This window comes from Hyaena hyaena, unplaced genomic scaffold (genome assembly GCF_003009895.1).
Source record: "Hyaena hyaena isolate Hyena2069 unplaced genomic scaffold, ASM300989v1 scaffold_131, whole genome shotgun sequence".
Lineage (NCBI taxonomy): Eukaryota > Metazoa > Chordata > Mammalia > Carnivora > Hyaenidae > Hyaena > Hyaena hyaena.
This window is the reverse complement of record NW_024080761.1, coordinates 1,624,805-1,637,719: the sequence shown is the minus strand read 5'-3', so window position 1 is coordinate 1,637,719 and position 12,915 is coordinate 1,624,805. Positions and strand designations below refer to the sequence as shown.

General features: G+C 54.4%; 1 protein-coding gene across 1 annotated transcript; it reads right to left on the bottom strand.

Moving 5' to 3' along the window:
* Positions 1-265: 265 nt before the first annotated feature.
* Positions 266-6,108, bottom strand: TCF15 (transcription factor 15). The gene is made up of 2 exons (XM_039237807.1): positions 5,530-6,108; positions 266-680 (listed from the first exon to the last, which is right to left on the bottom strand). The coding sequence occupies exons 1-2, from the start codon at positions 6,058-6,060 to the stop codon at positions 606-608; spliced, it is 606 nt and encodes a 201-aa protein (XP_039093738.1). The 5' UTR covers positions 6,061-6,108; the 3' UTR covers positions 266-605.
* Positions 6,109-12,915: the final 6,807 nt, after the last annotated feature.

Below are 12,915 nucleotides of genomic sequence, written 5' to 3'. Positions count from 1 at the left end.
TTTCTTGCTAACTGCACCAGACAGCTAGTGGCCATTTGAGAAGACTGTGGGAAGGGTTTGGTCAATCTGACTTCTGGAGAGGGGTCCTCCTGCTGTTCCCGCCCCCCCCGCCCCCCACGATGTCTGGGGCTCTGCCAAGGGCTAGGAGAGAGGCCACTTCTGACCTCGGACGGGAGTCCCCCTCCCCCATGCTTTCAGATGGGAGTATGTTTTATTTAAAAATACTTTTTTATTTTAAACCCACCAATTCTCTCTCTCTCTCTCTCTCACACACACACACACACGCGTACACACACACACTCATTCACAGATATGCACACATCCTCTGTCATCAACAGTCTTTGTTTTTCGAAAAGTTCTGCCTTCTCTCTGACTAGCCAGGGCTGGGGCCAGCTGGATGGGTCCTCATGGCTCTCTGGGGCGCGGGGGAGGTGTCCCAGGGAGCCTGCCCACAGCGTCATGGGCCCAGCCCACGGTCCTCAGGTCCCAACATGAAGGAGGTCTGGGTTGGGCTCCTGGGCTCTTCTCCCCTGTTCAACCAGTGGCTGGCCTCTGGCCTCCTTCTCCGGGGTCCTGCGTGGAATAAATGCCACAGGGGTCCAGGCTCATCTCCGTGGCACTCGGAGGGGGGCGACCCCCCTCACCTTCAAGCAGCTGCCCCCCAGGTCGCGACGGCCACCCTGCAAGAGGAAAGAAAGACGAAGTCCGATCAGATCACCGTGAACGCTGGAACTAAGCCCTGTGTCCAGTAGCAGGGGACTTCATAAGTCAGTCGCGGCCATGCAATAAACTTCTCCCCAACAGAAGGGCCAAAGAGACTCTTCAGGACTGACACGGCATGTTGGAGAGATAACATCACTCAAGGACAGAAGCAAGAACTGAGTGGGTGTTCGTGTGTGCTGGGATTTGTGGAGAGAAGGGCACAGGGGAAATTGCTAATGGGTTTTCTCAGAGGAGAGGAATTTCATGAGGAGGAGCATGATGGATGGGAGGGAGGCTTTTTTTTTAATGCTGTGTAACTTTTTTACCTTTTTCGTTTCCTCCCTGTGCAATTTGCTGCTTTTTAAAAAAACAAATCCAATACATTTTAAATCATACTCTTTTACATTTGCAGACAAACCCCACAGGGGGCCCTCCCCACTAGCCAACTGTCTGCCCAGTGGCGTACTGGTCAACCTCCAAAAGCAGACTGTGGGTTTCTGGCCTCCCTGCCTTTGTTCGAGGTGCTCTCTCTGCCAGGCGTGCGCTCTCTGGTCCTGTCTCTCTTCCTGCCACTGTCCGGCTCTTCTGGGAACTTTCCACCAGGATAAACTCAGAAGGGGACGGCAGGGTCTCTCGTGGAGGGACAAGTTCTTCACTCGGTAGCCCTGAGCCTGGCGTGCGGCAGGCACCATCTCATGCCGCTCGCATCCGTGGGGCCCACCGGAAGATGGGCTAATGATGGCAGCACCTCAGGCCACCTGTCCCTCACCCTGCAGGGGCCAGCCCCCTCCCCAGTATTCTGAGGTCCAACATGTGCGTGTCATCCTCACGCTAAGCCAGTGAGGTCACGGCCATTAGAGCACCCCTCTCTGTTGCGGCCTCCCGCCACGGGACGGCTGGCCCAGAGACCCCCCCAGCCAGCTGGTAAAAAAGCTGGGCTAGGAATCCGTGTCGTCCAGCGGTCTGTCCTGCTCCCGGGACACGCTGGTGTCTGAGGCCCCACCGCAAATGCTCACCCCGCCAAGCCTGGCTCGGAGATGACAGACAGGACAGCCATCTAGAGAAACGGCCAACCATCTGGGAGCTCTGCCCCCCTGTCCCCTCCGCCCCTGGGCCCAGGTTGGGGCAGATCCATCCAGATGTGAGGCCAGCCTCCCTCGAGGCTCTCCGGGCCCAGGGACAACATGTTCATTCACAGGCAGGGCTATTTTGAGGGCTGAGGCCACTGTCCCAGCAGAGCCTGGGGCTTAGGCTTCTCAGACAAATCTGGCAGGAGCTGGCTGAGAAAGGGGGACAGGAGTGGGAGGAAGAGTGTGCGTGTTGGGGGGTAAAAAAAACCCTCACTTTTTTAAGGGGGGGCCTCTCGCTCTTTTACTCTATTTCTTTGGTGACAGGGGTGGGGTACCTCTACCCCAAGTCTGGCAGTCATCTGGGGACCCTGGGCTCATGGGAACGCTGGGAGAGCTCCCTCAACTTGTGTCTTCAGCTATGAGGTGGGAATACACTGGTTCTCCTGCCACCGGAGGGAGCAGCACTTAGAAGGGACCCTGACTAGGGCCCAGCTTTTCTGTCCCCTGGGAACTCAGCGCCCAGGGCTCTGGGAAGCCCGGTGGTGGTTACGAGCGGGGCTGGGCTGAAACAGATCTGAGCATCAATCCCTGCTTCACTAGGGACCCCCTGTCAGACCCCAGGCAGGTGACTTCCCCTCACTGAGCCTGTGTCCCCACGCGTGACGTGGAGTTACCGTGAGGACTGATTATACATATTTATAGGCGAAGCTCTTAGCCCAGCATCATGCACACAGTAAGCATTCAATAGATGCTCCAAGTGGGGCGACTGGGTGGCTCAGCCAGCTAAGCGGCCGACGTCGGCTCAGATCACGATCTCAAGGTTCATGGGTCGAAGCCCCGCGTCGGGCTCTGTGTTGACAGCTGGCTCAGAGCCTGGAGCCTGCTTTGGATTCTGTGTCTCCCTCTCTGTCTGCCCCTCCCCTGCTCACGCTCGGTCTCTCTCTCTCTCTCTCAAAAAATAAATAAAACATTACAAAAAATTTTTAAAAAATAGATGTTCACAAGTATCATTGTCAGCACTGCCTGGTAATGGTACCTCCTGCCCCACCACCCGCGGTGGTGCTGCTCACACCAACAGGGAAGCGCCTTACAAGATGAGCCTATCCAGCCCCACCCCCATGTGACAAAAGGGGAGCCGGGAGAGACAAGAACCCCACTTCCATCTCCCACGGGCTATTTCCATCACAGAGGGCCACCCCAAACTCCTCCTTAAACAGAAAGATGCCATGCCCCAGAGAGCACGGTGGTCCACGGTGCCCCCCGCCTCAGCCACATGGGAGGGAGGGGGTGACCCAAAGTGGCAGACTCTGGGCCGTGGAGCTCTCTGGCTCCCAAAGCTCAGAGGGGAACGCCCACAGTGGCCCCACAAGGCAGCCGGTTTTCTTTCGGTGGAGGCTTCGAAGGGCCAGAGCTGGCCAGGGTCGTCCCTCTCGCCTGATCCCAGAGGGGCCTGGAGGGGTGAGCCTAACTTCTGCAGCCAAATTTGGCTACGTTCTTGGTCCTGTAGACGGATCGCAGGGCAACAGGCAGACCCAGGCGAGTCACTGAGACCCATGGGATGGGCCGACACCAGCAGAGAAGGTTCTCCCACCCGTTGTCGGTATGGGCGTGTGGTAGGCAGACCCTCTCCACGGCTCCCCGCACCCCTACTAACCTCTCCCACTTCCCAATCTGGCAGGCCCAAATTCAAACCCTCACTTCCTCACGGACAGCGTCTCTGAACCAGAGACAGCAGCTGTAAGCTGGTGGTGGGGGGGAGATAACCAGAGCCCTTCCGTCCCCCATTGCCACTGAGGGGTTTCAACCACAATACGTGAAGAGTGCTTACTCAGCACAGGAAATCAGTGCCCATCACGACGGCAGCCCCTCCGTGCTCTGTCCCTTTCCTTCCCTACATCAGTTTCCTGATGCCGACTCTCGCGGTGGCCTGTGCCTGCAACACCTTCCCTACCTGGTCACCTGCCTGTCTCTGTTCCCAAGCATCTGTCAGGAATTCATTACACAAAGAGAAGGCGGTATTGATATTGCCATTAACGCTGTTCTCTAAACATATCAGGTGCATTCGGGGGGATGAAGACAGACGATTGAAAAAATACTTTGCTCCGTAAACTCTGATTCTGGCCTCACTCCGTGCCAGCTTGTGAAAACGAAGGGGATGAAGATATAGGGATCCTTGGGCTGGTGTCAGGGCTGACAGTCCCTTGGTGTCCCCCCACCCCCACCACCAAGAGAGTGCAGGGTCCCTGTCTCCATGCCCTTGCTCTGGGAGATCCTGATTGTGGCGGGTGGGAACCCACAACCTGATTCTCTGGGAATGTTCTCAGAGCCGACAAAAGGTGACTATTGGGTAGATGAGTTTGGATGAAATGAACGAACAGGTGAAGCATTATCGCCGTGGGCCCAGCCAGCCCTTTGCGTCCCAGGATGGATGCCCGTCGCCCACCTGGGGTCCCCTCCCAGACTGGAACACTGACCAAGGCCCACAGCTGGGAGTGGCAAGGTATAAATCCGAGCCTCAGGAAACGGACTCAGGGTATCTGAAGCAGCCATGGGGGTGAGCGGCCAGACTGGGAATCTGAGGAGTCAGAAGAGGGTGGTCCGAGGCCAGGACCCAGACGCTTCCCCGGAACAGAGTGAAGCGGGAGAATGGGGGTCTCAGAGGCCTGACTCTGACCTCTCATGGCCTTTCACTTTCCAAAAGGCTGTGGGCCCATAAGGGACTCCCCCACTCTCAGCAGCTCCAGATGTAAATGGTGGCTGCTGGAGCCCAAAGGTGTCACGCAGACGAGCTTCCTTGCTGGAGGAGAAGCCCAGGGCGGAGGGGGAAAGGTGAGGGATGACGTGGGGCATCACCTCGGGGCCTAGGGGGGAGGAGAACCAGCTTTCAACCAGAAGAGCCCCCTTGCCACCTCTGCAGCTACCCAGCGCCCTTCCCAGGCTGGCTCCCATCCTGATCTGGGACGCGCCACAGGGGCTTAAGGCCAGCTCTGTCTAGCTGACTCAACAATGACATCGCCCCACGCTCCAGCCCTTGTGAGAGACCCCCTTCCTCACCTCTACTGCTCATCAGCTGACTCCCTCCGAGTTTTATTTGGGGGTACGTGTCCTTTTTGCTTCTCGGTCTCCTGCCTTTGGGTCAAGTCTTAGGATGGGGGACAATCATTTCACTGGTAAGAGTAGCTCAGGGCAACATGCACCGGGGGAGCAACAGAGCCTGGTTCTGGCTTCGCAGGTGAGTAGCTAGGGCACGTGATCCACCGCCCCCTCCCCCGCCCCCTGCCTCAGACCGTCGTCAGTGATAAAATGGCCAGAATAACTGAGTTCTCGGGAAGGGAAAAGAAAAGAGGACGAGGAACGCACTTCGCACGCGGGAAGAGCTCAATAAATGATGGCCTTTGTAACTACTTCCTCATGCTCTTTCCCCAGCACACCTTCAGTGAGAGGGGTGTCCCTCAGTGGGCAATCTCCGTTCTCAAAGAAATGCCCGAGCTCTGGGCTTTCCTGAACCACTTTGTGTTTGGTGGGCGGGGGGGAGGGGGGGAGGGGACTTTGAGCCAGTGGTTCTGTTCCATCCACACCAAACCCTGGGCTTGGAACGCAGCACCGTCTCCCCCGCTCCCCAACGAATTTCCTGTCGCTTCCCCCTCTCTTCACTGGGGTCCCTGATCCTCTTCTCCCTAGGATGCCCGGTCGCCCACCCCGTCCCCTCCGCCACCCCCTGCCCCGCGGCCACTGCCTCGGGGCTCCGCGCACTCACCCCTTTGCGCTGGTTGCTGAGGCAGAAGGTGCAGATGGAGCGCGGCTGGCGGCCGCCGTCGGGGACAGCGGGGACCGCGCTCTTGGCACTGCCGGCCGCACGGAAGCACGGCTGCCCGTCGTCGGCCGCGTCGCCCAGCAGCAGCACGTTGGCCAGGTGCGCGATGTAGCTGGACGCCAGGCGTAGCGTCTCGATCTTGGACAGCTTGCGGTCCACCGGCTCGGTGGGGATGAGCGTGCGCAGCGCCGTGAAGGCCGTGTTCACGCTCTGCGTGCGGTCCCGCTCCCGCGCGTTGGCCGCCTGCCGCTGTCGCACCACCACCACGGGGCCCGCGCCGCCGCCGCCGCCGCCGCCCGCCCGCCGCCCGCCCCCGGGGCCCGGGCCGCGCCGCGCCGCTTCCAGGCCCTCGCAGCAGCCGAACGACTGGTCGGACGCGTCGCTCTCGCTGCGGTTCTCCTCGTCCTCGCTCAGCAGCCGCACGTCCGGGTACAGCACGTGCGCGCCGACGGGGCGCAGCAGCGCGAACGCCATGGGCGCCCGGCCGCGTCCCTCGGTGCGCCGCGTCCCAGCGTCCGCCGCGCCCCGCCGTGCGCTCCCGCGCGCTCCCACGGCCCCGCCGGCCGCCGCCTTATAGACGGGGTGGGGCCACTCACGAGGCCGCCCCCGCAGGGGCGGAGCCGCTGCCCTGGCCAATGAGGAGGCGTCCGCCGCGCCCTGGCCAATGGCGCAGCGTCCGCCCCCCCTGTTCCCCAGGTTGAAAGCAGCCCGCGAGCTCAGCGGCCCGCCCCGAAGCCTTCAGTCCCCGCAAGCGAGCCGCGCGAGCGTCTTGGGGGTCCGCGCGGTTGGGGCGGCGTGCCCGGATCTGGACCCTTTATCCTTGGTCTAGACCCGCAGGGGGACTCTCTCGGCTTCAGTGTCCTCGTTCAGGAAGAGGATTGCAGAGAAGCTAGCTTGGGGTTTTCCCGCCGTCGCGTTCTAATAGTGTGGTTCTCCGAGTTTCGTTTGTGCACGAACTGGGGAAGGGGGACAGGACAGATTCCCGGGTTCCTCCCGTTCCGATCCAGCAGCTCTGGCCTGGGACCCAGGAATCTGCCTTGGGATGGTGTCCACGGAGAATCACTTAGAGAAACACTGTAATCTTTCCAACTAAGGATTCCACAGTGTCACATCCTTAACAGCAAACCAAAAAAGAAAAAAAATTAAAAAGCAAAACAAAAACAACACACAAACGCGTGCGCGCACGGGTGCGCACACACACACACTCACACACACACACACACACACACACGCCAGTAGCTTCATTCATTCATTTATTCATTAAACAAGTATTTCTTGGATCCCTGCTATGTCAGGAATGGTTTTAGGTCTGAGAATAGAGAGGTGACAAACTCTTTGGCCTCATGGAATTGACCTTTTGGTTGAGGTCCTACTGTGTGCCGCCCACCGTGCTTGCTGAGTACTTTACCGATCTTTTCTGATTCTTGCTGAAGTTGTGGGAGATTCCCCACCCCCCCACCCCCCCACCCCCATTTAGAGATGAGAGCGCTTTGGCCTTCAGTCTTACCAGAAGTGAGTGGAAGCATTAGCCCCAGCCTGAGACTTCACTATCACCCCATCCCTCTAACACCTACCACCAAAAAAATGCAAATTGCTTTCCTACACTTTCCACAATCCCACCTTGCCTCTAAATACATGCCCCCCTCTCTCTTTGGAATGTCACCACACACACACACACAGAGGGAGAGAGAGAGAGAGAGGCACGACAGTCTTCTCTCACTGCCTGCCTTCCTTCGGAAAATCCTGGATTGTTCACCCTGACGCGTTTTTCTTCTCAGGAGCCCTGGGAAGTATTGCTGTCGATTGCGGGTGGGGTCCCCATGTCGTGCCCCCTTCCCAGCTTCATCCTGGGGATTGGCCCAACCTGTATTGCTTGGCCTTGAAAAGAACTTTCTCTTCAACGCTAACGCATCTGTGTGGGTAGACAAGGCACAGGGAGTGAAGATGAAAGGTTCCTAGGTGCGTTTGGGCTTGTTTTCCTTTCCCGGCCTCAGCTTTCTTGAAGATGCCTCCCATCTCTGCCACATTGTGCCTTCCTGGCTTCCCCCACCCCCGCCAGAATGGGGGAGGGGAGCCCAAGGGTTTTCCTTGGCTGCTGGAAGAGCAGCCCCTTAAGTCTTCAGCCCCCTCACCCCTCCCGCCAGGGTCTGGGGGAAGCTCTGTTCCCACACCTGGCTCCTCCACCCCTCCTCATTTGACCTTGACCCCAGCCAGGCTGGGCTTTGGGGAGGAGGAGAAGGAGCCTGCGCCCCCCTCCCCGCAGGGCCAGTCCCACACGCAGCCCCAGGCCAGGCTGCTGCTTCCTGAGCCGATGAGTTATTACCGGGAGATTTCCTTCCCTGTCTGCGCCTCCTCACAGGGGCTCCCGGTTCCCTTCACTTTCACTTTCTCCCCCATCTCCCCCTCTCTTCTGCTCTCAGTCCTTGGGCAGCTTGAAATTCCTCTGTCCAGCCCCCTCCCCATCCCAGCTCCTGGTTGGAGAGGTTGACCCAGGGGGGGCATGAACCGGCCCGGAAGCCGGGGAGGGCTCACTTGGTAGGCTCATTCATTCACTCGCTCCACAGGCAGGTTTTGACACAAGGGACCCTGGGAGTAAAATAAAACCATGAATGAGACAGAGTTGGGCCTTCTGCAGCCAAGAGGGGAAGGCGAGCTGTAAACAAAGAATTCCAGGACAATGTGGTCGGAGCAAGCTGGGCTCCAGCATCAAAGAACCCTGGGATCCTGCTCAAGGGGGGTCTTGGAGTCTCCCGTTTCCTGCTCTGGAAACTGGCGATTAATAATAGCACCCATTCCGTGGGCTGGGTAGTGGTTCCGAGTTCGTGCCGCTAAAGCCAGGGCCTGGCACATGCTGGGCACTCGACACAGGAGAGGACTTTGTGCTGAGGTTGCTAGGTTGTTGGGGGCTGGCCCCAGGTAGAAGAGCAGCCCAGGACCTGCATGGCCAGAGGAGGGATGGGGCGCTCTTGCCACGTTCTCAGCTCACCAGCAGAAGGGGCTCAGCCCCTCCCATCCTCGGTCTTCTGTCTCCTGGTCCTCTGCTCAGCCATACTGGCCTGCTCACTGCCTGGGGAGCCCACCTCTGCCTGGTATGCACCCACCTGTGGATATCTCTGTCACTTAATCCCTCACTTCCTTCCAGTCTTCACTGAAATTTCAGTGAAGCCCCCTCAGGAGGGCTCTCCACCCCCCACCCCCCACTGACCCCTCCAACACCCCTATGGCTCTCCCTGTCCACCGTATCCTGCTTTCCTTCTTTCCATAGCATGTGTTACTGCTTCCATTCATTCATTATTCATTCAGCTGCAAATATTAACTGAGCACCTACTATGTGCCAGGCCTAGTTCTGGCTCTTGGGAAATACATTTGTCTCCTTCCACTCGAATATAAGTGTCAAGGGGCAAGGATGTTGCATTTTGCTCATCCCATTTCCTCTCTATCACACACTTCCAAGGTAGGTGGTATTATTATTCCCAATTTACAGATGAAGAAACTGACGTTCTGAGGGTGGAAAGTGACTTGCCTGAGGTCACACAGTGCGCCGTAGGGGAACTCAGGCCAGTCAGACCCCTTCCCCGGGCCGATCTGGCAGCACAGAGACGTGCGAGGGCTGAGTAGGAGCCCATCAAGTAGGAGGGGAGGGTCTCACGGGGTGAGAGAACGGGAGCTGGCCAGGCCGCCTTGGCCGTCAGTCCCCCTGAAATACTTGGAGTTTCTCTGAGGCACTACCTTTGCCTTTGGCGCGGCTCTTCTCCCTGCCTGCGGTGCTCAGCCTTTCCCTGGTGCCAATAACCTTCCTCCTCTGCCAAAGTTCAGGGCAGCTTCTTGCTGTTCCTCCCCGACCTTGGTGCAGGTCTGGTATGTTGATCACACTGTCTTTTGATTTCTCTCCCCTTTTGTCTCTGATTCCTCCTTCTCATTTCCCTCCCTGCACAGGGCACCTGCTCTAATATATATATTTTTAAAGACCTCCTTTTTTTTTTTTTTAAAGAGAAGTATTAGGTTTGCAACAGACTTGAGAAGGTACAGAGATTTCCCGTGTTCCCTTTGCCCCACCCCCTGAACAGCCTCCCCAGTGTCAACACGGCTCACCAGAGTGGTGCATTCGTACGACGGATGGTCACTTCATTATCACCCAGAGTCTGCTGTCGACCTTAGGATTCACTCCTGGCGTTCTGTGGATTTGAACAAATGTTTATGATGATGTCGTTATCATACCAGCATTATGGTATCAGACCGACTATTTTCATTGCCCTAAAAACCCTCCATACCCGGCCTACTCATCTCCACCCCGTCCCTGCAACCACCGATCTTTTGATTGTCTCCGTAGTTTTGCCTTTCCCAGAATGTCCTTTAGTTGGAATTATACAGTACGTGGCCTTTTCAGATTGGCTTCTTTCACTTAGGAATATCCTTTTATGGGGGCACTTGGGTGGCTCAGTTGGTTAAGCGTCCGACTTTGGCTCAGGTCGTGATCCCACGGTTTGTGGGTTTGAGCCCCGCATCGGGCTGTGCTGACAGCTCAGAGCCTGGAGCCTGCTTCGGATTCTGTGTCTCCCTCTCTCTCTGCCCTTCCCCCACTCATGCTCTGTTTCTCTCTGTCTCAGTAATAAATAAACATAAAAAATTTTAGAGAAAAAGAAATATCCATTTATGTTCCTCCCGTATCTTTTCATGGCCAGATGACCTTTTTTTTTTTTTTTTTTACAAATAGTTTATTGTCAAGTTAGTTTCCATATAACACCCAGTGCTCATCCCCACAAGTGCCCCCCTCCATGCCCATCTCCCCCTCCCCCCCACACCCATCAGTCCTCAATTTGTTCTCAGCATTCAAGAGTCTCTCATGGTTTGCCTCTCTCCCTCTCCTCCACTGTTTCCCCCCTTCTTCTCCCCCACGGTCCTCTGTTAAGTTCCTCCTAATCCTCCTATATGTGCAAACATATGGTATCTGTCCTTCTCTGCCTGACTTATTTCGCTCAGCATAACACCCTCAAGGTCCATCCATGTTGCTACACATGCCAGATTTCATTCTTTCTCATTGCCATGTAGTATTCCATCATATAGATAAACCACATCTTCTTGATCCATTTGTCCGTGGATGGACATTTAAGCTCTTTCCATGTTTTAGCTATTGTGGAGAGTGCTGCTATGAACATTGGGGTACATGTGCTCCTATGCCTCAGCATTTCTGTATCCCTTGGGTAAATTCCTAGCAGTGCTATTGCTGGGTCATAGGGGAGTTCTATTGTTAGTTTCCTGAGGAACCTCCACACTGTTTTCCAGAGGGGCTGCACCAGTTTACATTCCCACCAAGAGTGTAGGAGGGTGCCCATTTCTCCACATCCTCGCCAGCATCTAGAGTTCTCTGATTTGCTCATTTTAGCCACTCTGACAGGCGTGAGGTGGTATCTCATTGTGGTTTTGATTTGTATTTCCCTGATGAGGAGGGATGCTGAGCATCGTTTCATGTGTCTGTTGGGGATGACACATTTTTTTAAGCATCAAATAATATTTCATTGCCTGGATGTATCACAACTTACTTGTCCATCTACCCGAAGACATCTTGGTTGTTTCCAACCTTTGGCAATCATGAATAAGGCTGCTGTGAGCATTGTGCTCAGGTGTTTGTGTAAACGTGAGTTTTCAACTCCTTTAGGTAACTACCAAGGGGCTGGATTGTATAAGAGTGTGTTTAGTTTGATAAGAAACCATCAAACGTCTTCCGAAGTGTGTGTGCCGTTTGCATCCCAACCCAACAGATGAGAGCTCCTGCTGCTCCGTGTCCTCATCAGCTTTTGATGTTGTCAGTGTTCTAGATCTTGGCCCTTCCAATAGGTGCGTAGTGGTTTCTTGTTTTAATTGGCTTTTTCCCAATGACTTATGATGTGGAACTTTTTTTTATATGCTTAGTTTCCATCTGTATGTCTTCTTTTGTGAGGTGACTGGTAAGGTCTTTGGACCATTTTTAAACTGGGTTGTTTTCTTATAGTTGAATTTTAAGAATTCTTTGTATATTTTGGAGAATAGTCCTTTATGGGATGTACCTTTTGCAAATATTTTCTCCCAGTCTGTGGCTTGTCTTGTCATTTTTTTGACAGTGTCTTCTTTTCTTTTTTCTTTTCTTTTCTTTTTTCCTTTTTCTTTCTTTCTTTTTTTTTTTTTTTTTGAGAGAGAGCATGAGTTGGGGAGAGGAGCAGGGGGGGAGAGAGAAAGAGAGAGAAAATCTTAAGCAGTTTCCACACTCAGCATTGAGCCTGACATGGGGCTCAATCCCAGGACTTTGGGATCAAGAACTGAACTGATATCAAGAGTTGGATGCTCAACCGACTGAGCCACCCAGGCACCCCATTGACAGTGTCTTCTAGAGAAAAGAAGGTTTTGATTTTAATGAAGTCTGGCTTATCAATTATTCCCTTGATGGATCATGTCTTTGGGGTTGGATCTAAAAAGTCATCACCACATCCAAGGTCATCTAGGTTTTCTCCTATGTTGTCTTTAAGTGTTTTACATTTAGGTCTGTGATCCATTTTGAGTTAAATTTTGTGAAGGATGGGAAGGTCCAGATTCATGTTTTTGCATCTGGCTATCCAGACTCCCAATTATTCCAGAAACATTTGTTGAAGGGATTATCGTCACTCCATTGTATTGCCTTTACTCCTGGTCAAAGTTCAGTGAAGTGTATTTATGAGGGTCTATTTCTGGGCTCTCTATTCTGTTCTGTTGCTCTTTTTGTGTGTGTGTCTGGTACTCTGCCATTAAAATGCTGTGTCGATTATTGCAGCTTTATCAAAGCTTAGAAGTTGGGAAGCATCAGTCCTCCAACTTTGTTTTTCTCCTTCACTATTGTGTTGGCTATTCTGGGTCCACTAAATATTGTTGATGCATGTCATTGAATAGGCATGCATCCCCAGAATATATACAGTGCTGATTTGTGTGAGTAGGTTATTAAAAATGTTTTAATGTTTCCTTTTTTATTAAAAATTTTTCACTTTTATTTATTTTTGAGAGGCAGAGAGAGACAGAGCATGAAAGGGGAGAGGAGCAGAGAGAGAGGGAGACACAGAATCCGAAGCAGGCTCCAGGCTCTGATCTAGCTGTCAGCACAGAGCCCAATGTGGGGCTTGAACCCACAAACTGTGAGATCATGACCTGAGCTGAAGTCGGACACTCAACCGACTGAGCCACCCAGGTGCCCCTAATGTTTATTTATTTTTGAGAGAGACAGAGAACAAGCAGGCAAGGCAAAGAGAGAGAGACACACAGAATTCGAAGCAGGCTTCCAGCTCTGAGTTGTCAGCACAGAGCCTGACGCAGGGCTCGAACCCACGA